This window comes from Lethenteron reissneri, chromosome 26 (genome assembly GCF_015708825.2).
Source record: "Lethenteron reissneri isolate LAM-NWPU_2019-01 chromosome 26, ASM1570882v1, whole genome shotgun sequence".
Lineage (NCBI taxonomy): Eukaryota > Metazoa > Chordata > Hyperoartia > Petromyzontiformes > Petromyzontidae > Lethenteron > Lethenteron reissneri.
Window position 1 is genome coordinate 13,704,270 of NC_083804.1, and position 26,340 is coordinate 13,730,609.

The 26,340-nt window shown below is 50.2% G+C and overlaps 1 protein-coding gene across 1 annotated transcript; it reads right to left on the reverse strand.

The window, feature by feature from the left end:
* Positions 1 to 26,340, reverse strand: ASPSCR1 (ASPSCR1 tether for SLC2A4, UBX domain containing). The gene is made up of 17 exons (XM_061560804.1): positions 26,212 to 26,340; positions 23,898 to 23,953; positions 22,923 to 23,037; positions 19,547 to 19,647; positions 18,310 to 18,370; positions 17,183 to 17,256; positions 16,316 to 16,739; positions 12,054 to 12,113; positions 10,144 to 10,292; positions 9,392 to 9,473; positions 8,384 to 8,450; positions 7,330 to 7,392; positions 6,907 to 6,959; positions 3,524 to 3,575; positions 3,207 to 3,276; positions 824 to 996; positions 1 to 268 (listed from the first exon to the last, which is right to left on the reverse strand). Exons 1-17 carry the CDS (start codon positions 26,296 to 26,298, stop codon positions 258 to 260), a joined length of 1,698 nt encoding a protein of 565 aa, XP_061416788.1. The 5' UTR covers positions 26,299 to 26,340; the 3' UTR covers positions 1 to 257.

Genomic DNA, 26,340 nt, shown 5'->3' on the forward strand with positions numbered 1-26,340 from the left:
CACGGCCGCCACCAGAACGTGTCCTTTATTACAAACATCGACAAACAATTCGGATTTCCAGTGCGGGAAGAAAAGTACGCAACAGACCTCGGTCGTTACGCTCGCGTTTAAGAGTGCATCGTTCGCGTTTTGTTTTTAAGCGAGACGACCCGCAGTGCAATTTACACGGCGGTTCGGCAAACACCCGTCGCGCGAAAACTCTGTGACGATTCCCCAAACGGCGTTCCTTTTAAAACACCGACTTGGCGGAGGTCTGCTCACCTCTTTCCTGCGCAGAAACACGACAACACAGGCAAAATCACAAGCGAGTATTATTCACATTGTTTTTTTTGCATCACGCGGAGTTTTTTTTGGTTTTCTTTGGGCGACCAGCATCGGCAGTCAACAATTCGGGAAGCCACAGGGATGTTTGAGAAAATTACGTCGAGGCTGGAATGGTTGGCGGTGCTGGCAGCGGTTTTGGCGGCAGTGGTGGGGATGGAGAGGGAAGAGGGGAAAGCACGCGGAGAAGGCACTGCCAGGAAAAGCTGGTGCACACGCACTCCAAACTCTCCCGTCTCGTGCGCCCTTGGCCCCGGATCAAAGCCTCTCGCACCCGAGCGCGGAGGGGAAGGTGAATTATTTTGACAAAGAACGAGCGCTCATTCCAACGCGGCCCCCAAGTCGCTAGCTTCGTCCACATCCATCCCCGGCGGCTGGGAGATGCGTAGAGGTGTTGGGAGGGTGGGTGGGGCAGTGGGTGGGAGGGTGGGGGAGGTGTGGGACAAGAGGAGGAGGAGGGGGGAAGGGGGCTCTTCGTCTATCCCTCAAGTGGCTCTCTCACCTGGCAGCTTTAGCCACTTGGGAACGGTGGCAGTTGGCCTGGAGGCTTCGTGGCTCGGCCCGGCCACGGGTTCTGGGTCTGGGTCATCATCGCAGGCCTCGCAGGAGTCGGGAATTGGATACATGACGGCCGCTGAGGCCGCTGCGCCGGGGACTGGAGTCTTGGGAAGGACACTATGGGCACGCACGCACAAACACACATGGATGTTTCCATAACTTCTGCACCAATACTGGGGGCAAGGGGTTTTGTCCAATAGTAGACATCTGTGAAAAAGAGCTGTAGCGCTAATCAAATTCCTCCAGTATAAATATTATTCTGTTACTTTTGAATGTTGTCTTCCTTGTCGCCCAACCATGCAGTAGGCACTGGGCCATGCGTAAAGTAAAGGCTCCTACTGGTATCAGTGACAAAGTTGCCAACGAGCAGTTTCCCGAGTGGACCATGGCAACGACGACGAAGACAATGACGATGATAAAGTTCACAAATGACACAAATGAACGGCGCGCCAGTTGCCTTCTTTACGGATCTTTCTGAGCATTCACCTCAAACCGTTCACTTACCGCGCCGTGTGACCAGCGACTCGCCACATCACGATCACTACTTACACGTGGACGTCCATAGAGGCAAGTATCACGGAATTGCGGGATGAGCCCCAATAATCGGGCCTCTCGCGGACACAAGATGAGACCATGGAATGAACTACGTACGATAATGTCCCAACTCGTAGGACAATCGAATCGGAACCATGGACATTAGCGACGCTGCCTCAGTGGCTCCAACGCGAGTTGGTTAGCATCAGTGCCTCAACTACAAACTCTTTCCTACCCATCCGCCCCCCCCACCTCACCTAGCCCCCCAGTCACTGGGCCACCTCTGGGGTGTAATTTGTTCATCAAGCCGGGTGTAAACAAAACGCCAGCGGCTTCGAGCGATATCCCTGGCCCGCTCTGGGTGCGGCATTTATCGTAAGATCGCTTCTCCGTTTTCCCACTTCGCATTCTTGGAAGTAGTTTTTCATCGCGCTCGCAAAATCTGTCCAAGCCTCAACGGTGGCCACGAGCCAGGTCGAGTGAAGCAAAGCCCCCCCCGGCCCACCCCCCCCGCCACTCCACTACCGACAGGCAAGGGGTGGAGGTGCAAGGTGGGGGTAGGCCAAGAGCTGAAAACCATTTTTTTTAAATGCTCACAGGCGCAGGAATGCGTTCGAGGTCGTTGCTCATCGAGGAGATGGGAGCGGCGAAATCGGCTCGTGCGCAGACGCCGCCCTCCGCGCATTGGTTACATCTAATCACCGTGACGGTCACGATGGATTGAGACGCATTCATCAAGCAGTGGATTGATCATGCCTGATGATGATAACTCAAACGTCTCAACTATTTGCATTAATGCAAAGGAGCTCCGTTTGTACACAGTAGGACGTTCAAATACCTTTCTGTGAATACCCGAAGGTCAATCGTGTAACACCGTAAGAGGCATTTGCACGCATGTGAGCATACGGCCCACTTCAAGCCTGCCAATGATCTCGATACAGCACTTACTCTGTTAATTTTACACGTCTTGTCAAATACAGCATTCTGTGATTTGAAAACAAGAGCTTGCAGACGACCTGTAGTTCTGAAATATTGGCACTGCTTCAGCGAGCACTCGTCATCATCGTCGTCGTCAGCCATGATCAACCCACTGCTGGATGAAGGCCTCCCACCCCCCCACCCCCCACCCAAACCACCGCCACCACCTCTCACACCCCACGATGTAACGATCCAGCCAGCTCCTGCGCGTGAACCGATCTCACCGCTCCATCTCCTCGTGTGCGTTCCGTTCTCTGGTTTGCCACTCTTGAGCACTAAGACTGCCAGGGCGTGTGGATAGAAAAGGTCGCTTTGAAGGGATGGGACCTCAGCAGCAGTTCCGCGATATCTCCTTCCACGGGCCGTTGTCTAACATGAGGTCACGCTGCCTTGTGAGAGTCACCGATTGGAAAAGACGACCGCAGAATTGGATTGATGAGCCACATTAGTGTTTGGGTTGGACGACGTGGCAATTTTATGACAAAGGCTTTGGTCGTTAACCTGACACTCGACAAGACTGTCACATTTACAAACACATTATTTTTATGTTTAAACTGATTTTTTTCACCAATTTCTGACCAATAGAGCTCCTGACCCAGCGGGCTTTCTCGACTCTTCACAACTGAATCCGACACCGTTTGACGAAGTTTTTCTCAAGCCGCTTTGCGCTTCCATCAGGTCGTGAACTCGGATATCGTCTGGCGTGTGCTGCATCAGCTCACTGCGCTTGGGATATAACTGCAAAATTGGCTATAGAACGTGTTCAGTAATTGCCAACAACTGCAGAATCCCGTGCTTTTGGCTGACAATCTCACCTGCAGAGGATGGCATCAGCATGGACCTGTGGTTCCGTGGCCTCTAGGATAGCCAGCTTGAGGTAGTGATCTGTGGCAACAGCAGCACACACAGGCGACAGCCTCCAAGAGCTGCACCGGGCACGGGACAGCGCAAGCGAGAACCGCTCCATCTAACAGTAGCAGCAGCAGCATGTATCCCGACATAGCCACCTTCTATGGAACACACAGCGCAACAATCCAACTGCTGCAGCAAAGACGCGACAAAATTTTCAACAACAGTTGGGTACGTGCCAAAGCACCCGTGTGTGTGTGTGTGTGTGTCACTCGCCACTCACCTCTCTTCACCGTGCAGCCAAAATGAACGAGGGAGGTGGGAAAGAGGTTTGCCTGCGCGAGAGTTCAAGAGGACCCTTCAAGCAACATGCGGATATATTTATTCAGTCGCTCAGTCACCTAGCACAACTTTATTCGCGTGGCACATTTCACTCGCGCATACCAGATCACACTCACTCTCTTCAAGGTCCTGCATGGACTAGCCTCCCACCCCCACATACACCGGGGCTATGCACTTGATTGAAAACTAATTTCTTAAAGAACTGCTTTTTATCATGTAGTTTGTTGTCCTTCCCCCACACCTCCTAATGGTTTGCACGGTTGGCTACGTACAGTGTGAAAGAAGTTCAGCATACATATTTATTGTGTGAATCGAAACTGAAAGAGTGATATATGTTTTAAAATGTCAGCATACGTGTTAAAATGTCAGCATACGCGTTTTGCTAAGCGTGTGGCAGGTGACATCCAGGGCACCCTTCCAAAATGAGATGTTCCATTTCGAGTAATAATCATCATCATTATAATTATTAACAAAAACACTCAACATATCCGTCAATAACATTCCTTAAAAGAAACAAAATACACTGAGACAACGATTGGGGCAATGGCCGTTCTTATAATGGCAATGGGCCATTTTCCAAAACGTTGCCTATTTTATATTTTTTAGTATCAGGCTAGAGTGTTATTTACAATTGTGTTGAGTTGTGTGTTACTTGTGGTTGTGCACCACTGCCAACCGACAAGAGCTTCACCAAATAACTTGCGTACGGTACGTACGCACCACCAACATCATCATCAGAAGCTTGTCGCGTTCATCCAGGTGAAATATTTTAACCAATAAGCCAGTGAATTTTAAAAGGCGAAGCCGACAAGAGCCGAACAACGACGCTCAAGCAAATGCAAACAAATTGAAGCTGGAGGCGTTTTCATTTTTCACGTTCTCGCATCTGTCCGGGCGAGCGGGGGCTAAAGAGATTCTGGGCTCCGGCAGTAAACACAGCACACGCGCCAAACCTCGCCCCGCGCTTTATTATTACGGCGAAGAGCCGCCAAAATAATCGATTTAAGCACGTTCCAGCGCGACCGTTTCTGCTCCTGCTGCTGCTGCCGCTGCCACTGAATAAAGCTACCGGCAAGTCCTGCGCAGTGGACACTTGATTCGAAAACCACACGCGCGCATATTTGCAAACTCGAGAGAAAGAAAAAAGTCTAAGAAAACAAAGGAGTCTTCAAAACTGTTTGCCGCAGGATAAGTTATGGACGAAAAATTACGGACGTGAAAACGGTTAAGGTTTTTTTTTTCTTCCTCTCTCTCTCTCTGTCTCCCTCCTCTCTCTTCCCGGGAGAGTGATTTTCGCTCTCCTCCACGCCCCCCTTTGAAGCCCGTGAGGAGCTATTCCTAGGCCGGGCTGTTTAGCTCGTTAGCGAGAAAACGGGGGAACGCATTGTTCCCCTTGTGCACTCCACACCACACCCCCCACCCAAAGGTTTTGGGTCCACTTTGAACGCAGTTCATCCATTTATTTAACAGCGAGCTTGAAAAATCATAAACATTTGATCATGTTGGTAATGCAGGTGGAATTTGTAAAAGTTAACATTCCTGTAAATTACAGAATATGGTACAATTCAATGTTTGTACGTATGTTGAACTTCTTTGGCACCATACGTAGCCCACTAATGGGCGATGCGGAGCGAGATTCCGTTGTCAGCCCATGTCAATATTGACTGCGCAAGAACAAAAGCCTTACAACATTAAAATTGGGGTTTTCACCTAACTTTTGCAAAGTTGCAGCTGTGAGAAATAAAAAATAAAAAGTAGCAGTTTGACAGCCAGGTGACGAACATTTCTCTCTAGCAGAGCACTCGTGAAAATACGCCACCCAAGTGTGCGGATGAAACTATTTAAACTTTTTATCTTCGCAGCTAAGCCCCACCGAGCTGTGTAGCTCCTTTTTCAGAAGAGACATGGCGACAAATGGCGGCTCGACTAAGTGGCTCATCGCGTGGGAATTCATTTGAGCCAAATACTCTACGAATGCACGTCGATTCTAAATGCGGAAGGAAAAACTGGAGGACCCGGAGAAAAAATAACTCGCGACCACGGGGAGAATATGCAAACTCAAAATATACAGCAGGCGTCAGGGTCGGGATCGAACGCACAACCTCCTGTATACCAGGCAAGGGAGTTAACATTGCACCACCCTGGCGCCCCACTGATAAAGTCACTTGCAGGGATTTCAGAAGTAGTTCTGTGATATCTCCTTTCCAAAAGGACTCTACGTCGATAGCCGAGTTGGAACAAAATTTGGGAAAAAAAGACAACAGTTAAGAAGAAGTCAAAAAAATGTATGAATAAGCACGGATTATGTAATGCTTTCCAATATGCGTCCATCTTCGGAAGTATTGATTTAGCAGTACGGAAGCTGATGATGGCTTTGGGGGCCAAACTTTACATATTTGTGAAGATACATTTTTGCTCTGGTGTGTGTCTCAAGGTTTTGGGCAACCCCTTTGATAAATTTGGCTCCGTTTTTAAGAGCGCAAGTCCCCAATAGGAACACAACTTTATACAACAGTATGTTGGTTAACACCGGTTTACCTTTACGATAGTTATAGTGCCCCCTCTGTTATGGATGGAGAGATAGACAGAGGAATGGTCAGACGGATGGACGGATGGTCAGACAGGCGGTTGGACAGATGGATGAACAAATAGACAAGATGGAGAAAGACCGATGGACGGACGGTTGGAGACAGACCGACAAACGGATAGACAGATGGATGAACAGACAGACGGATAGATAGACGGATGTGCTTCTGCGGTTGTCTGGAACGCTCTTCCTTTCGATATTAGGAAGCCACTGGAGGAGCTATGCACTTGTAGAGGAATAAAATGGGGACGTGACGTCATGTGTGCCGTCCAGTGCGATGACGAAAGCGGGGTCACTGTGGGAACGGGTAGAGTAGGAATGGTGAAGAGGGAATCAGGGGTAGAGAGGGATCGAGTCCTGAGTCTGGGGAGAAGCCGGTGGTAGCCATAGAGGTGCTTCTCTCTCCAGTCGGTGTAGTCGGAAGAGTCCCCGATCCGACACGAGAGAGACTGGAGCTAGCCGGGCAGGGACCAGGACTCAGTGTAGGACCTCTAGCCCCTGGGAGTTGTGTACCCTTGTGTGCTATTGTTAACCAGTAATAAACCTTTGGCGGAAGCCCATAATTTACCTTCGTCTCCGAGTGCGTCCGTGGGAACTTCTCTACACACTTTTAAATAATCTAGATTGAAAACTAATCTCTTTACAACTGATTTTCGTCTGTATACGGATGGATGAACAGACAAGACAGATGGACAAGACAGTCGCGTGAAGGGTTACGAGTGCACGGCCGTGCTCACCTTGAAGAGAGTCTGTGTGGGAGCATCCAGCACTCGCTTCGGAGGGGCAGTGTCTGCGCAGCGGGGGGACGCAGGGAGGTTCGGGGAGGGACAGACACGGCGTGCGTTCAAAACCACGTCCTCAAGTCACGGACGCATTGGATGAGACAAATGGTTCTTGATTCTGTATCAGATGAGACAAGGGTCAAAGGTTAACGATCAGTAAATATCGGCACAGGGGAGGTGGCTGGGAGTGGCTAATTGCCCAATCACCCCCTTCGTGTGATGTACCGTCCCTCAATAGGTGCTCACGAACATCATTTGCACCGGCGACTCTGCATTGTGCACGGGGGATCTGCGTCTTTTGTTGCGAACCGGTGAATCGCAAGGGGCTCGGGTAAGGCACTCTGAGAGCCGTGTGGTTGTTGTGCGTTCCACACTCACACAGGTAGAAGGGCGGGGCTGGCTCCTCAAGGCACGACCTCACCAACTCCACCAGCGCACACACTGCCAAGTCACAGGCAACAGGTCATGTACATTTCCCGATTCCAATTAATAAAACGTCCACAATTCGATTAAGCCCTACTCGTTAAAAAAAAGAAAAAGGTAGATGAATCAACGTGGTGGTAGCTGTGAGCGTTGTGGCTCATCGTTAAATTCTGTGCTGTGATCATCATCATCACCACCAGAATTGTAATCAACACTAAAAGATTTCATTGAACAGGTAAAGCCCACCGAGCTGTTCGTTATTTTTCAGAGATCTTCTTCTTCTTTCGTATGCATTAATAACAGCAGATTCAAGATGCAATTTTAGATTTGTTATCCACTACATAGACTCAACACTGCCCATAGACTCAACACTGCCCATAGACTCAACACTGCCCATAGACTCAACACTGCTGCCCGTAGACTCAACACTGCCCATAGACTCAACACTGTTCATAGACTCAACACTGTTCATAGACTCAACACTGCCCATAGACTCAACACTGCACCATAGACTAAACGCTGCCCATAGACTCAACACTGCCCAATAGACTAAACGCTGCCCATAGACTCAACAATGCCCATAGACTCAACACTGCTGCCTGTAGACTCAACACTGCCCAATAGACTCAACACTGCCCGGTACATTAAGCAGACCTCCCTCCTTAACTTCCTTTCGTTCCTCCCTGAAAGCCTCACCTCTTCTCCATCGCCCATTCTGCTCCCATTCCCTCCCCTCCACTCCTTCCTGTCCCTCCCCTGCGCTGTCGGGAACCCCCATGTTCCCTCTGTTACGGTCACTCATTCCTGAGCCATCACACTGCCCCTGCCATCTCAATTCACTCTATTTTTGGTGACCGCTTTTGAACCACCACGTTATAGACAGCCCTGTGCTAAGGCGCTCTCCAAGTATAAAATATGATGAGAGGTGGGATCGCGCTTAGGGAGGCCTTCACTCAGCTGATGATGCGGATGATGACCTGAAATTGCCGTGGGCTGGGGCAGCTCTTACCTGGTTCATTTGGCCTGAAGACCGCTTGCAGGATGTTTCGGTCGGGGAACTGCACTCGGATAACGACCTAACGTGGTGGGACAGAGACGGCAGCTGATCAAACGGGCCCTGTTCCCAGGACGGTCTAACACGGAGAGCCTGCTCCACACAGCCATCTCTGCAGAGCATTGGAACCTCCTTTGCCAGTAGCAAAATATGATCATTGCTTTTTTACCCTTTTATCTGGCAACAAAACTGACACCTTTTTTTTACAAGGAGTCATGTTTGCATTGACCACAATACCTGCGGTCGGAATGCAAACAAAAAACACAACTCTGATAATGTATACACTGTCCTTGAGAAATTGATTGGTCCACACCCGAGACAGCTTTTCTTAGAGCCTAGTCTCACATGGTGTTGGACCAGATGACGCCAAAAGGCGCACAACTCAAGGACAATGCACCATCAGAGTATGAGAGCTCGGGGTAAGCATTTACACCATTGGAACCTCCTTTGCCAGTAGCAAAATATGATAATTGTTTTTTTACAGTGCATACATTATCAGAGTTGTGTTTTTTGTTTGCATTCCGACCGCAGGAATTGTGGTCAATGCAAACATGTCTCCTTGTAAAAAAGGTGTCAGTTTTGTTGCCAGATAAAAGGGTAAAAACAATTATCATCTCTGCAGAGCTTCAGGAAAAACGCTGGCAACGCGATGAGTACCCGGTGCGGTGTGTAAACTTCGCCACTGGGGGAGACAAAGGCGACCGGGCGTGGTGCTGGCGACCCACCCCCTCGTGTGCCGTGCTGGCCTTCAAAGCTGATCGCTAAAAGCACTTGCCCCAACAGTATGTTAAGGCTATACGGGGGATATTTGTCTTTTAATCTCATGTACTTCATTAGTCGTGCATGTTAGTTTGTTGTCCTTCCCCCACACCTCCAATTAGCACGGTTGGGTTTGTACGGTGCAAAAGAAGCTCAACACACACACATACGAGGTGAGGGCGACGAGGGAATGCCTTCACCCACCTGCGGGTAGCGTTTCATCTTTTCCAGCTCCTGCGACTCTCTGAGTGCCTGGGTGGTAAGGGGAGCTTCCTCCATCTTGATCCTGATGATGCAGACAGCACACAAAGACAAAGATCCCCCAGCATAGCCTTAACAAACTGTTTGGGCAAGTGCTGTTAGGGAGCACCTATGAAGGTCGGCACGGCACACGAGGGGGTGGGTGGCCAACACCACGCCCGGCCGCCTTTGTCTCCCCAGTGTTGTTTACACACCAGCAGGTACTTATGGATGGCTGAGTGGACCTATGGGAGGCCTAGGACCGGTACAAAAATATTCACCACTGTTATTAGTCCTGAGCGGAAATCGAACGTGAGGTTGCCGTGTTAGTAGCACGGTGCACTAACCACTACACTACCACTCCCCACAACACAGACAAGACAAAAGATCCCCCATAACAGAATGTTGGGGCAAGTGCTGTTAGCGAGCACCTATGAAGGTCGGCACAGCAATCGAAGGGGTTGGTGCCCAGCACCACGTCTGGCCGCCTTTGTTTCCGCAGTGCTGATGTTTATACACCGCACCCAGGTACTCATTTGAGGCTAAGTTGACCTAGGGGAGGCCCAGTACCGGTTCAGATAAATGCCACCGGTGTTGGCCGTGAGCGGGAATCAAACTCGGGTCGCCGGGTTCGTAGCGCAGCGGCGCTAACCACTACGCTACCATTCCCCATCTTACACAAAAACACGCACGCACACACCCGACTCATCTCACACCTCTCCCTCTTCAGCTGCTCCATCCTCCTGCGCACGTCATCCACCGTCACCTCGAAAAACTCGTCAGGCAGCTCGTCCCCAGTGGCTGCGCCGCCAGCGTGAGAGACGTCGAGCGACGGGTTGAAGACCAGCACCTGGCGCTCACAGGGCTGCGTCGAGGGGCAGGGGAGAAGGGTCGGAATGGGAGGCGAGGATTGGATGCGCAGGCATTACAGTGTTAGAGCTGTACAGTTGAATAATTGAAATGTAATTCGATCTACTAGTGGGCGAGTTGGTTAGTCGATTTGGACTTCGGAGCTTCGTTGTCGGCGGTCCATCGGCCTGGAACTCACCGACCCACACTCACTCACTCGCGTACTCACCCACCCACTCACCTACACACTCACTCACTCGCGTACTCACCCACCCACTCACCTACACACTCGCTCACTCGCGTACTCACCCACCCACTCACCTACATACTCGCTCACTCGCTCACTCACCCACTCACTCACCTACACACTCGCTCACACGCGTACTCACCCACCCACTCACCTACAGACTCAACTCACTCGCGTACTCACCCACCCACTCACCTACAGACTCACTCACTCGCGTACTCACCCACCCACTCACCTACACACTCACTCACTCGCGTACTCACCCACCCACTCACCTACACACTTACTCACTCGCGTACTCACCCACCCACTCACCTACACACTCACACACTCGCCCACTCACTCACCTACACACTCACTCGCGTACTCACCCACCCACTCACCTACACACTCACTCACTCGCGTACTCACCCACCCACTCACCTACTGAGCAGTCCATTTCCCTGGAACTCACCCACTGACCCACCCACTCACCTACTGAGCAGTCCATTTCCCTGGAACTCACTTACCCACTAACCCACCCACTCACCTACTCAGTGGTCCATCAGCCTGGACCCCACCGCCGCTGCACAACGTTCGAGACTCTTCACAGACATTTAACCAGTTCGGTAGACAGAACTATTGAATACAGCTTACAATGAATTAAAAATATTGCGCACTCGTGATGACCTGGGTTATAAAAGTTGCGCATTTATAAATGAACTTACTCAATTCTCGGATGGGTCGGAGACCGCGGTTCTATTCCTGATATAGGTATCCAATCTCCTGATAGAGGCATCCAATCTTACAGTCAGGGCATTGTTTGCATAATCGTAAAAATCGTAAAAAAATAAAGTCAATATGTCTCTGCTTAAATGAACATGGGGTGGCGTTCATCTGTTGGAAATTCCACCATTGGCGGGTGCCAGTCTATATCACAGTCCAACCATAGCTGAGTTTCCACAATGTACTCATTTTGGTGACCCCAAGGCTGAGTTGTCCTACCACCTCGGATTTCAACTCTACGTGATTTTAGAATTGCGAGTCAAGCTCTGAGATGACAGCACCGCTCGGTCGAATGACGCCAACTTATATTTAAGATCTGACTTGTCTCCCAGTCAAATCAAAGAACTCCCTCCGTAACATCACTTTGGAGACGAGGGTTGGTGGGATCACGTAGAGGATGAATAAAGCTCCCAAAATCCACTCTGCTGCAAAGCAACCAGGCGATGGCAGTACAGCAAGTGGGATTTGCAAGCCCACGCACACAGTCCCGTGAGTGTGTGGGTTTTGTCCGGGTGCTCCGAATTCCTGCCAAACGTAACCCTTTAAAAATGCAACTGTCCAAACCTTCCAATGTATCAGCATCCTTCTGAAAGAGCGACCCTTGGTGGATAAACAATTGACATTATTATTACGGTATCATCGCGGCTGCAATCAAAACACCGTCACCATCACTGCCAAATCAACTCCGGCCGCCCGACATGCGACGCAAACCGAGTCGATCGCATCTGACCACACGGCCGCTGGCGAGATGTGAACGTCACCCACCCGTGCAAGCTCCTCCGATGAAAAGTCCTGGCTCGCTTGCGACAGCCCGGCCGGCTGGACCTACGCAGAGCACAGGCAGGGGATGGGGGAGTTTAGCCAGAGCCGCGGTGCCACCGACACTAACGTTTAAACACATTCCTGCGGAGGGAGCTGGTAGGAACGTTGGGTTACTCGGTCAATGGCCAGGGTCAACGGCGGCGTGGTGTATTCTCCAAATATGCCCGACTGAGGGCGGGCACAAGCCGGTGTGAGTAGGTTAAACGTTGAGTTTTATAAGGACACCACAGGGTGACCAGCCCCTAACCACCCAGCCCCACCCCTCCCACCCCCCACCCAGCCCCTCCCCACCCAGCCCCTACACACCCTCCCCACCCAGCCCCTCCCCACCCTCCCCTCCCCACCCAGCCCCTCTCCTCCCCCCCCACCCAACCCCTCCCTGCACGACGGACGGACACAATAATCCCCTGTGGGCTGGTGTAACCAGGAGGTTCTTACCAGTATCAATCCCTCTGTAGATAATCTGCTTAGAACCACTCGACTAAATCGAATAGCACGAAGGTGGATGGGGAAGAAAAAGTTTCGCCTTTGGGTGGCAGGATATCAGGCGGCTGCTATTTATATTTTTTTATTGGGCCGTGAAAACAGTAGTAGAGGAAAGAATGTTTCGTCGCTTGATTGACTTTATTGACTAATCGTGCCCCCCGGCTCTGGATTTAGCGAGTTGTCTGTGGGGTGAGTTTGCCAAGTGTCAAACCCAGTGAGTCCACGTTCGGCACGGGAGGCGACGCTGTGGGTGAAAAGTTGCGGCCTGCTTTGGTTGCAATGAGCAAACTTATCTGGTGACAGTTGGCACCGTACTCTCAGCGACGGCGATTTATCTCCATGGCCATAAAAAAAACATTGATCAAATTAATTGGACGACACCTAATTGTCGATCCCTTATAACTCCTACAACCATTGATACAGCATTAAGGCGGAACAAAAAGCGAAAAGTACGGCAAAAAGTCGGTTGGAGAGAGATGCATGTGTGGAATTATATTAAGAAGCAGGAAGAGGAACACAGATCAGAGAAGGTATGCAGCTTATAGACAATTCAATAGATTAAGAAAACCAGGGATCCAAAGGACACGTTGCTAAAATGTATGTATGTTGAACTTCTTTCACACTGTATGTAGCCAACGGTCAAGGATAGTGAGCGGCAGCCAAGGGATTGAGCATGCCCAAGAGAACGCCCGACCGAGGAGATGGAGCGATGAAATCGGATTTGCGTGGAGAGCAGGTGCTGGGTGGGTCGTTTCATCGACGAACGCGGCGGCGGCGTGAGGCCTTCATCCAGCAGTGGATTAACCTTCACTGCTGAAGACGACGAAAATTGGTAAACCGTTACAATCCTGAGTTATTTGCAGCCGTAGTTTCGGCTCTGGTTCAACTTAAACGGCCTCTGTTGTTAAACTCTGAACGCCTCCGCCGCCGCCGCCGTTCGGGCCACACAGGAATGCGGCTGCTGGCGCCCATTCACAGACGGATGCGCGATGAGCTGACGCGAAACGACGGCTGCGACCCGCCACCCCCTCGTTACGCCCCATCAGAGCAGCTCGTTAGTGTGCCTGCTTTAACAAACACCCTGCCTCTTTTCTGCTACCCCCCATGCCCCCCCCCCACCTACCCAGAGGTCTAACTGGGGGTCCCCGAAAAAGTTAACGTGGGCTCCGAGGCTCACGAGTCTCTGCTCTAAGCATAGCCCAACAAAACCGCGGTGCTATCTAATCCCAGGTCTCCCTTTCAAAAGAGAGTCCCCCAACGTGTTGGTGAGCTCTAAGCCGATTATAATAAAAGGGCACCTAATCTGTCTTAACACAAACCCACTCGTCGTGTCCGTCGTTACAAACTGGATGCTTGACCCGATCACTCACTGCCAAGCCACGTAAGGATGCATCATCATCATCTTCTCAATCACTCAGATACCTGCTCAATCGCCTGCTCACTGGCCCAAAAGGCAGAGATCCTCTGTGTCGCCTTAACAGATGTTTGGGGCAAGTGCTGTTAGCGAGTAGCACCTATGAAGGCTGGTATAGCACACGAGAGGGTGGGTGGCCAGCCAGCACCACGCCTGGCCAGATTTGTCTCCCGAGTAGCGATGTTTACATACCGCACCAGGTGCTCATTTGAGGTCAAATCGACCTACGGGAGGGCCCAGGACTGGTTCAATCTTGCCCACTCACCCACCCACGCAACACACTCACTCGCTCACCCACCCACCCGCCTGTCAGGACCAATTAACAAGACGCTGAGCAATACGTCAGCTGACGCCAATTACAGGCTTCCTTTGTCTCTATTTTTTTTCCCCGTCGCCAAATGGAATTCTCCGCATAGCGACGACGAGGCATGCAGGTGCTTGGCTTTTAGATTCTTCTATCTCTGCCGAGCGCAAAAACTCGGCCTCATTTGTGTAGGCAGCAAAGAGGGCCCAGCCACTGGCAATTGAAAGCACAGGGGCATTGACATTTTAATGGAGCAGATCGGTTACTTAATACCGTGCCTTGGTACTCAATCTACCTATGGAAATTCTTCTCTAGTTTTCCACCACTGCACAGCAGCTGGGGGCCAGACACCCGTCAGGGGACAATGAGCTTTGTAGCTCATCGGGTTCTTCGAGCTGAAATCGAATGTCTACATCTGTAATTGCGTCCTTGCATCCCGTCCATCCGTCCGAGGATTCTTCACGCCGTTACGAACCAAAAACTACAAAGCCCCTTTCAAAACAAGGCATTGTGTTACACTGCGAATAAACAAAGTAAATAAATGCCATATATTTTCCATCCACCAACGCATTAAGGTCTCCCCACGGCATGTCGGTAACTGTGGTTTTGTTTAGCATACTTCACCACTCTGGTCATTTCGGCGCCATGATGGTGAGATGTTAACTACATCGCCTGGTATGCAGGATGGCATGGGTTCGATCTCGACCCTGACCCCCTGTATATTTGGAGTTTGTGTGTTCTCTCTCTCTCTCCCTCCCCGTGGGCGCATGGCTTTTTCTCCAGGTCCTCCGGCTTTCCCTCCACATTTAAACACATTCCTGCGGAGGGAGCTGGTAGGAACGTTGGGTTGCTCGGTCAATGGCCAGGGTCAACGGCGGCGTGGTGTATTCCGCAAATATGCCCGACTGTGAGGGCGGGCACAAGCCGGCGTGAGTAGGTTAAACGTTGAGTTTTATAAGGGCACCACGGGGTGACCAGCCCCTCCCTACCCAGCCCCTCCCCACCCAGCCCCTCACCACCCAGCCCCTCCCCACCCAGCCCCTTCTCACCCTCCCCACCCAGCCCCACCCTCCCCACCCAGCCCTCCCCACCCAATCCCTCCCTGCACGACGGACGGACGGACACAATAATCCCATGTGGGCTGGTGTAACCAGGAGGTTCCACCCAGTAAAACATGCGTTTAGAGTATTTGGCTGATATAAATTTCCAGATGGTAAGCCACTTCATTGGGCTATCATTTGTGGCCAGGTTGATTTTAAAAAAGAGCTCTCTAGCTCAGCGGGCCTTACCTGCTAAAATAAGACATTGTTTAATAGTTTAAAAGTGGTGGAGGGGGGCGGGCAGGAGTCAATTTTATATCACTGGCCACGGTCAGCCATGACCGGTCATCGAACTCGGGTCACTGGGTTTCCTGCTTACGCTCAGCGCATACGTGCGAGAAAGCATGCTCGTGCGGGCGTAAGCAAACGCATCGAAGAAATGTGGTCATTCGTGCGCCCGCGCGCGCATGCCGCTTTTCTCCCTCCGCGCGCTTGTACGCTTTTTTTTGCACGACCGATTTTCTGCCCGTCGAATGGGCGGCACCAACCTTGAGAGGAGACCGGAACGTGGAAGCAGATCGGCCGCGCGGCCGTGTCTAGCGAACATGTCGAGCTGGGCGAAAATGATCGCAAAATCGCGGATTCAAGGCGGGACGGAGCAGCCCTCCAGTTTCTCGTTCGCGCTCCCGCTGACGACGGAAGGAGGACCCTCCACTCGGGGAAGCTCTTAAGAGCCCCTCCAGAGGGTAGTTTGCCTTCTCTACTGCTTCTTGGAAGTGGTGGGAGTACCCACGCTTTACCCAGCCACACGCGACCCGCGAGTCGACCGACTTGTCGTGCGTGTAAGAATTGGTCATTGCTGTTATTTTGAATTGAAACTGTGAGTCGCGCGCCCAGCACAACAGTCGGTTCCAGGTGAGCCCCTACAGCCGCTAGAGCGAACCAAGTCCACGCAACTCGCCTGGCTCACCGTATCCACCTCCTGCTCCTCCCCGCGGTCGACGCGGTATTTCTTGGCCTGTGTCGGGCCCGTGGCCGCCCTAGCCTGGGCAGAGGCCGACGTAGAAGGGACCACCCGGTGTTGAGCGGCGACGACGCCACCACCACCACCGGCGGCTCCTCCGTCCGACCCCCCCAGCCGCTGACCGCCGCCGCCAAATGGTACGAACGGGGCGACAGGCGTCCTGTTGCCGCCATCGTCATTGTCGTTGCCAACGTTGTTGTTTTTCTGCGTGGATGTGCCGGGGCGTGGAGACCCCCCTCCTCGTGGCTCCGGCTGGAGGTCGCCGGGGTCGCCAGGGTCGGCAAGGAGCTGAGAGGGACCCTCGCCGTCGCTCGGTCTGCCCCCTCTTGACGAGGAGGTCAGCTCCCTCTTGACGAGGAACCTGCGCGGAACAACGGCGTGGTGTCGTGACCTTGCGTGACCTCATGCGGCCCGGCTAACGACATAGCAGCTGATATAGCTCTGGTGGGGAGGGGGGGGACTTAAAGGGAGTTCTAGCGGTGAAGCAGTATTCATGAATGCGTGGGCACTGTGCCCTGCTATTTAAACATGCCCTATCCCCTAAAATCTAGCCATAACTACCTAACAATAAGCCTGACCCGAGCATAACTCTTAACCCTCCACCAACTCTATCAAGACTCATAACCATAGCCCTCATAAAAGCACCAACACCTATCCATAATCAAAACCCCAACCACAAACCCCCCACTATAACCCTAACACAAATCAAAACCCTAACTGCTAGCCATGACTCCGACCAAACTAACCTAATCCTTACCAAAACCCTAACCATAATTCCCAACTCACCGCTAGGTTAATGCTTACCTGATGATGGCGCTGCCGCCCGTTATACCCAGACTTTTAAGCGTGGTCTTTTTCAGAACCTCTTCTCCAACATACTGGAGGTAATAAAATCACAACGCACACCCACACATGGGTACCGCATTGTTATACACACAATTAGAAAGTGTTTCAAGCCAGGGTGATTTATAAACATCCATATTATTTTAGGGAGGTCAAAAGCAGTCCCGCCACACGTTGAAACTGGATTCGGCCATGGCAATGTGAATTTTCCACCGCTGGTACCAATCGATAAGGGAGCCATCCAATGCTCTTTTGGGGCACGGTGACAGTTTTGGTTTTAATACGTCATCTTCTTGTGCTTCATCAATTCGTTCACTTGCCACATTTTTTTAATATTCCTAAACTCGTGCAAACCATTAAAGAAGGTTCCATCGCAAGACCAAGTGGATCCTCAAAGAAAGCCCGACGTTCGATTTCGCAATACAAAAGACTCACCCACGGCATCATCCACAGAATAACGAACCATTGCGATTTCCAAAACAAAGAAAATCAAGGGAGGCACGGAAGCAATGCACCGAACATGGACTACATCCATTTCCCCGGCAAACTAATCTGGACATATCGTCCCTGAGCCAAGGGGGTTGATTGATGGGTACCACCTGGGGTGGCAAATTCTACGCAAATCCACCTTGGGGAGTGTCCACCATTGGCAAAACTCTTCGTATAAATACCGTCTTTTTTATGGACGCCTTTATTTTGCACGTGTTTCACATCACACCGGTTTATTGCGCGAAACAATATTCTCTATCGAGCACACTATGGTGCCATTTGATGACATTCGTCTCGTAAAAAGCATTTGGTGAGGTATCCTAGCTAAGTTAGGATACCTCACAAAATGGACAATTGAGTTAAAATATTGATGTTCATTATTCGTACATTGATTTCTCAGAACCATGTTGGGTCAGGCAAGTGGGGGGGGGACAGGGGGAGTAGTGGGTACTCGGTTGAAACTAAATGCAACAAGGGGTGGGGGCGGGGGGTAACACGGTAGCCAAACAAAGGTAAAGAACCACTGAGTAAGATGACAAGGCTGAGAAAACCCCACCCAGTGAAGCCTTCCCCCTGTAGCATCAGCTCTCATCACGCACCTCGTCATGGGTGAACACACAGGCAGGGGTCGAACCTTCACCTTGCTGCTCAACAACCAACCTGGAAAACAGAAGAAAAAAAACAAGAAACATCAACACGCATTCGGAGCCAAAGTGTCCCCACACTCAATACGAGTGTGGAGTTGGCTTATCTAGCAGATGAGAGCTGTACGTATATTGAGTCTTATACAGCAGTCCCTGGGTTCAACAGTGACATCGGTTCACGGTTTTTCGGTTAAAGTTTTGCCTCCCATACATAGTATCCCATGGTTTCGACTCGCGTAAAAAATGTAGATTAACGGCGTGTTTACGTTACGCACGTGGACGCCAATTTCGGCCAATCTGAGTGCTTGTAATTGGGGCTGAGCCATGCCCTCAGCCAATTAGCGACGCCCATTTGTCAACGTTTAGACCTCGACTGGCTTTGCTTACATGATACGTCTTCTGTTTGGTTTCAAACTATGTTTTTAGGATCAAAAATGTCAACTTCCGACCGTCTTGGAACGGATTATTGCTTTTAACATGCAATTCCTATAATCGATTAACAGTTAATCCGGCTAACAGTAGATTTCGTCCAATGGATTAAAAGCGTCAACCGAGGAAGACTACTCCCTATTGAAATACGACGTTTGATTTATACGGCAGCTAAATGAGAACGCATCTCAGGGCGCTGTACGGAAACAGTAGGAGTGTTTACTTTATAGAGAGAGGCAGTCCTGGTCACAGGCAGAAGAGAAGAGGAATGTCTTTAGCTCGACTTGAACAGGGGACAGGGAGCCAACAGCACGGACAGCGGGGAAGAGAGTAAGTTCCACAATATGAGGGCAGCAGATGAGAATTAGCGACCTCCCACTGAGAAAAGATTGCCTGGAGGCATTTTGCAGAAAGCCTTGGTTGCTGGAGTGAGACAGGAGAGCGTGCGGAGGGGAGTTGGCTGAGATGAGAGGGGAGAGATGGAAAGAGTTTGTCTGGAGGGGAGGAGATAGGTGAGTGGGGGAGAGATAGGTCAGTGTGTGGAGGGGAGTGGAGAGGTGAGAGGTAGGAGAGTGTGTGGAGATGAGTAGAGAGAAATGAGGGGGGAGCGGTACGCAGGGATGAGTCAACGGAGGATCTCTGAAGATGGTGTTTGTGGAATATACTGGGAGCGAGTGGAGTGATACTGAGGGCGATACTTGTTCTCATTTCACGAGTGCAATTGAGGAGTCTGGCCCTTTCCTCTGCTTCGCAGACTCGGCACCTGCTCTGCGGGAAGTTCGTGACAACGTCCCACAGGGTGGCGCTCGTCATGAAGCCATGCTGCATTCTCGTCCCGTCCGGCGCCTGCAGAGCAATGCGCACCTGGGGGAAACAAAGAGAAAGATCCCCTGTGTAGCCTGGTAAGACGATCGGAGCAAGTGCTGTTAGCGTGTAGCACCTATGAAGGCCGGCACGGCACGAGGCGGTGGGTGGTTAGCACCACACCTGGCCGCCTTTGTCTCCCTAGTGACGATGTTTACACACCGCGCCAGGTACTCATTTGAGGCCGAGTCGACCTCAGGGAGGCCCAGGACCGGTGCAGATAATTATCACCGGTGTTGGCCACGAACGGGAATCGAACTCGGGTCGTTGGGTTCGTAGTGCAGCGTGCTAACAACGACACTACCACTCCCCACACACACGCGTGCACACACACACCAGGTAAAATTATTTTGGGATGAGTGGACCAATGGCAGGGTTAGCTTCAGATACCGATTACCACTGAGTTAGCATTGGTGGTGTGCATTCAATGTGATGTGAGATTATTGCTGGGAATTGAATGATGGCCGGGATTTTATGAGAGCTCTAACTAATTTTGATCTCACATATGTTTAAAAATATGAAGACAAAGCTCACCACTCATTTATTGTTACAGACTGATATGGCAAATGCTCTTAGCGAGCACCTTAAGTGCAAAAGGGCTCATATGTGAAGGGGTGGTTTAGCTCGCACAGTGGTTGGTCGGCAATGAAAACAATAATTTGAGTAATTTTTTCGAATTCGGTTAAATAGGCAATATTTCAAGGACCACAATGCCCTTGAAGAGTCCATAATAAGCCGCATGCGGTTCTGGAGCCACAGGTTGCTGATCTCTGCCCATGGTAAACCGAACGTCCATGGTAAACTCGACATCCATAGTAAATCGGACTTCCAGGGTGAACTGGAATTCTATAGTGAAATGGACTTCCATGGTAAACTGGACTTCCATGGTGAACTGGACTTCCATGGTAAACTGGACTTCCATGCTCAGGGTCGGCAACCAAAATAACAATAAGAGTGATTTCTTTCAAATTTCAAGAGCCGCAACTGCAGTACTAAAGATCCACACGTGGCTCTGGAGACGCAAGTTTGCCTAACCCCTGAGCTAGCACAATCCACAACAATGTTGACCATATCGTACCCAACTTATCATCTTACATTGCATTGAGCAAGGAGCGACCCATTAATTGCTGTTTCTGATAAATACGGCAGAGGGCTCCTCGGTGAATAAGCTAAATTATTATTTTTCTATTACCTTACAAAGACACAAATGTCAAATAATAATGCTGAGAAAAAAACTGAGAACAATGCATTAAAGAAAAAGTTAACTTGGACAAACATTCTAAAGCAGGGCCTTTCCAAAAATGTTATCTCAAAATGTAATCTTTAGAAACATGCATTGAGATTATTTATATTATTTTGTTGCTATCAATTTCCACATCATGAGCCACTTTGTTGAGCTATCATTCGTGGCCAGCTCGCTTCTGAAAAAGAAGCTAATAGCTCAGTGGGCTTTACCTGGTAACATAAAAATAGTTTAGTTTTATTTGTAGATAAAAAAAAAAAATGATTTGTTTACCTTTCCTATACTTTGCACTCCTATTGTGTTTCGTATTGTTTGTTGTTGGAACGTTCTGACCCCGTGCCCCCTACTGCACATCTGTGAAAAAGAGCTTCATAGCTCAGCGGATTCCTCCAGTATGAACAAATATTCCGATTCCGACTCGCCAAGCCGTTCCTGACACGGCAAATAAAGCCGCCACGCTCAACATGACACTCATCGCGTTGATGTCTTACAAAACAACGCTCAAGAGAATTCCACCGGCCAGGTCAAACGGCCGCACACGCACACACGCGCACGCGCACGCGAGATGGATCTGTCGACGACGCTGGAGCAGTGGATAGGGCGCTGACGCATTCCTGCCGCATCAAATGAAGAGCTCCCGTTTTGTCACGCCGGCCTCCGGGGCATGCAGAGCCGGACCACCGCTGCTGCTACCCCAACGCCCATGCCCCCCCCCCCCCTTCATGCCAAATCCGTTGCCGGCAGCGGTGGTGGCGGCATGTGCCGCATTAACCTTTTCGATACAGGTGTCACTCGGCGGAGAGCGGCCCACCCCGTGTAAAAACCACCGTGCGCTCTTTGAAGTTCACCGGATGAGACATGTGGGAGCAACATGGGCCACAGGGGGCGAAGACAGGCGGGCGGACATCCCGGGCCGTCCTGTCAGCTCGCAGGCTCGCGCGCTTCGCCAATTTGGGCGGTATGTGTAAGATTGCGTGCACGCGTGTACGTAAGTGTGTGTGCGTGCATCTGTTGGCACAGTAGGGGGCACAGCTGGTGCATCTGCCAGTCATCTCAGTCAGTCAACCCGTGGAACCTGGGTCTGTCCCGTGACCTTCTGTCAGCGACCCTTCGACACTTCACGTGGCCTCAAAGTGCACCCAACCTGGCACAAGAGCCGTGGTAACGTCGCTGTGACTTAATGATAAATAAGAGTTGTTGTTGTTTTGCATGTCTTGAGTGTGTTCCCTCATGCGCCGTGCCGGTTTTCATAGGTGGTCACGAACATCACTTGCCCCGACAGTCTGATATGGCTATATTGGAAGGATTATTTGTCTTTATATTGTTGCTTAGCTTCACGTATTCGCAGCCACAATAACACCACCTACTTTGCTACTCTTGGTAAATGGCTCCCTGTGCAGGAATGCTCATGCTAGCCTGAAACAGTCAGGCTCACATTTCTCCAATCTAATCTTTCCTAACTTTATCCAGGTAGGATCACAGGAGAAGCTCACGGGCATTACAAACATCTGGACGACATCCCATCAGTTGACTCCTGTGGAAAGTGAGGCACGTCCCACAGGCCCAGCCACCGAATAACCACACAGCTCTGGTTTTTGCCAGACAGAGGGAGCGTTCCGATGACGTCTGTGTACGTTATCTGTCTTTCTTCTGACTCCATTCTGATAACATATGTGGACGTGTACGTCATCGGAACGGAACCAGAAGAACTACAATAAAATAATATTATCGGTACCGAGGTTCCCACAAGGCCATGCGGGGAGGGCGTGTGGCACGGTTTGGCACCAGCTATCCTGGAGTGCGGTCATGTCGCTATGGCTCTCCGCGGTGAGTACAATGTCTTTAAAAAGAACGGCGCTACTACACCTCTCTAAATAAAATTCACGCCGAACCCGCTTGCGCATTTCTGAGATTCAGCGGTGAACGGGACGACACACCCAGCAACCTGCAGTCATCTCGGAACGGGGGAAAGGGGTTGGTTAATGGGCACAGCAGGGTCTCGAGAAGAGACGAGCACCTCGCAGGATCTCACCTGCGCCTCGACAGAGGAACGTTGCCGTGAGCTCGGCACCATCTCCAGCTTGGCATTGTTCGGCAGGTTGGCGAAACGTCCCTGCATGCTCAGGTCCAGAATGCTCCTCTGGAATCTGGGGGGTCCGATGGACGTAACAGGGAGTAGGGAGGTTCAGGTAAAGGAGGAGAAATTTAAATCGGCACCGAGAGCAGTGGACAACAAAGCCCAGTGGTTCTCGAAAGCGTGGTCCCCGGTACCACCAGTGGTCCGCGATGGTCCTCAAGGGGGTCCCGCGAGGCTCTGATGCAAATGAAGGTTGATCCGGAAATAATTACCACGTTTATACCTTTTGTTTGTGACGTGAATTCATGTTCTACTTATATTTAATAAACATTAAGTTAGGTAAACTACCTGTATTAAACCACCCTAACCCGAAGATATAAATGCACCCCCCATCCCCCCACCCCCCAAAAAACCTTAAAGCTGTGAAAAAATATATATGTTCCGGTAATATGAATGATTTTGTATTACTGGTATTTAGAGAGATGAGTTAATGCGTTTTGCCAACAGAGATAGGGAGCTGGATGGTCCGCGAAAAGGTTTGGATCGGCTGAGTGGTCAACTGGCCAAAAAAGTTTGAGAAACACTGACATAGGTCAATGTTGTTGTTTTTTGTGAGCTGGTGAGGGTTGGATTATAAAGTTAAGTGTTGGAAGTGGCCAGGTGATTCCAGATGCTAATGCTACATCAGGAGCACTCTATTAAGGTCGGCAAGGCAGAGTAGGGATGGAAAAGCTAAGGCTAGGGATTACAATACTGGATCGTTGGGTAAGTCAGTGCAGTCTTGGATAGAGTTATGAAGATATTGATGGTTTGAATAGGGTTGGGTTGAGGTAGTGGAGGATTCGGGTGACCTCAATACTGTGAGCTTCGTGAAGTTTAAGGAAATTCCCATGAAGGTGGACGTCCCACATGCACGCGAATGTCACTCACTTGAGGTCATAATCGTCAGCACTGAAGTTTTGCTTCTTACAAACTTCCTCCAGTACCTGCGGAAGCAACACAAAAAAACGATGCACAGCATTTTCAGAATCTTTATTTAGCCTGGATGAATCCAATGAGCTATGAAGCACTTTTTTTTTTCTCTCGTCCTACATCTCATCTCAACATATCTCTGTTGTCTCCATCTCTTGAGTCATTTCATTATCTCTCTCTCGATGTCTTCTCCACCACCCAAGCTTTGTCATCTCACTTGGAGTTTATAAATAGAACAGAGGGGAGCCGAACAAATAAATTCTACTCAGCCCCCCCGAAACGCCACCACCACCACAGGGGTTGTTAGGGGTTCGAGTATTTGGACTTAAGGGATTGGTGTTTTTCTCCAATACCATTCATCCCTTTGCTTTCTCCAATAGGATTTGAGGAAAGTGTTTATAACGTATCTGTGAATATCTTTGTCCAGTAGGGACAGGTGAGCGAGTTACAACAATACCCATTTAACGAACAGTTATATCCACACGCCTATGACACAGCCTCGGCCACCCGTCGTCAACGCAACCAGTGTTGGTTGACATACCACCAGATTGTGCCAACTCATTTCCCTCAACCCCAGGAAAGATGATGACACTGCGCTATTAAGAAAATGGGACCTTTTTGCCAGAATCAAAGTATGAAAAAATAAGGATAGGTTTGACCCTGTCTGGAAATAACATTCGTGTGAAGATGTTCAAACACCAAATAGAAACCTTTTGCGAGGGATCAAGTCTGTATTAACCACACGTACTTGTGGTGATCATGAAAACAACACACGGCTCTGATAGTATACGTACTGTCTGTGAAACTGATTGGCATACACCAGAGACGGCTTTCTTCATGGCTTTGTCTTCCCAGTGTCAGACCAAAGAACGCCAAAAGGCGAACAGCACAGAGATAATGAAACCATCAGGACATTTATAGCTGGGCGTGAGCAGCTACAACATGGGACCCTTATATTCTTTGGTTCTTTCGGTAAAGTCACGTATAAAGATAAAATAATAAATTCAATAATAGCAGTATGCTTTTATTTAATTTCTTAATTTATTATTATTTTATCTTTATACGTGACTTTACCGAAAGAACCAAAGAATAATTCCTGCAGTCACGAAAGCTCCAAATTAAGATGGGACCATTTTTGCCAGTATAAAAGTATGAAAACTATATAATAGGACTTACCCTTTCTAGAAGAAAAAAAAACAGCTGTGTCAAGATGTTCAAATTCCTTGCAAAAGGTATCATCTATTTGGTGTCTGAACATCTGAACACAACTGTTTTATTGCCAGAAAAGGGTAAAAAAGCATTCTTATATATGTTTCATTCGCCGTTCATGTAAAAAAAAAACCTTCCTGTCGTAGATGGCCGGTAGATGGCAGTGCAGTTTTCAGTTTTCATTTCAGTTTCATTTATTAGGCACATTATAGCCCTGTGAGCCATTCGGCTCTTGAATCGGGTGCAACAGCAACAAACAAAAAAACTAAAACATGAACAAGAAAAACATCTTAACAAGAGTGACAATCCACAAACAAAAAAAATCCAGGAAAAACCAGCAAAAAAAAGTGCAGTACACGGGTCGCCGACCAACTCCGCACATAATTTGTTGGAAGTTTGTTTTATTAATTCCTTACACGCACGCTGCATTTACCTCCTTTCACCACGTCCGCCGCAACATTGTGTGTCCCAGTGCAGGCCCCAACGCGCACAAAGTGTGTCCCGTCGGCTCTCAATGAGGCTACCCTCACCAGTGATCGTTTCACAAAAACAATGTTGCCAATTGTGTAATCCCACAGATCTATCAGGGTGGTTAAAACCTGTTGCCACGCCGTTGTGGTTTGCCGTCATACAAAGAACTCCCGCCGCCGCCATAGAAATGTGGAATTTCCACCGCTGGCTCGGGGCGACGAGGCCTCTTCCCGGCTCCCTCGTAAAACAAACCTTTACCTTCCGACTTTCAACACAATTCAACAATCGTGAACACTCGCAAAGCATAGCCGTTGCGAGCCGTTCAAACCCGCAAGCCTCCCCGATCACGACTACGAAAGCGCGAAAATCGACGCCGATGCGACGGCGGCGGCGGCGGCGTCGTCGCGAGACGGGCGGGGTCGCCCTCCCCGTCGCTGGGCGCCACTTTCTAGGCAAGGCCGTAGGCTCCGCCGGCGGCCTTCAACAATGACGGGCCGCCGTCTCTTGTCGGGCCTCCTGGCGCGCGTCTCTGGGCTGCGGGGATGAAACAAGACATGTGCCGGGCGGGCGGGCGAGCGAGCGAGCGACTGACCTGCATGAGCGGGGTGCTGGCCCCGATCCGCACGTTCTGTCTCCGGCCATTGGGAGCCAAGACGGACACTGTCACTGACGCCGCCATCACAGGGGCCACCCACCACCCCCACAACCAAACCACCACCAC

Excerpts from the sequence above, each read along its gene's own strand:
- ASPSCR1 (XM_061560804.1), bottom strand. The coding sequence starts at position 26,298 with ATGGCGGCGTCAGTGACAGTGTCCGTCTTGGCTCCCAATGGCCGGAGA. Across the intron at positions 16,740-17,182 it reads GGCGGCAGCGCCATCATCAG|GTTCCTCGTCAAGAGGGAGC; the intron begins GTAAGCATTAAC and ends TGTTCCGCGCAG. Across the intron at positions 12,114-16,315 it reads AGGTGGATACGGTGAGCCAG|GTCCAGCCGGCCGGGCTGTC; the intron begins GCGAGTTGCGTG and ends TGCTCTGCGTAG.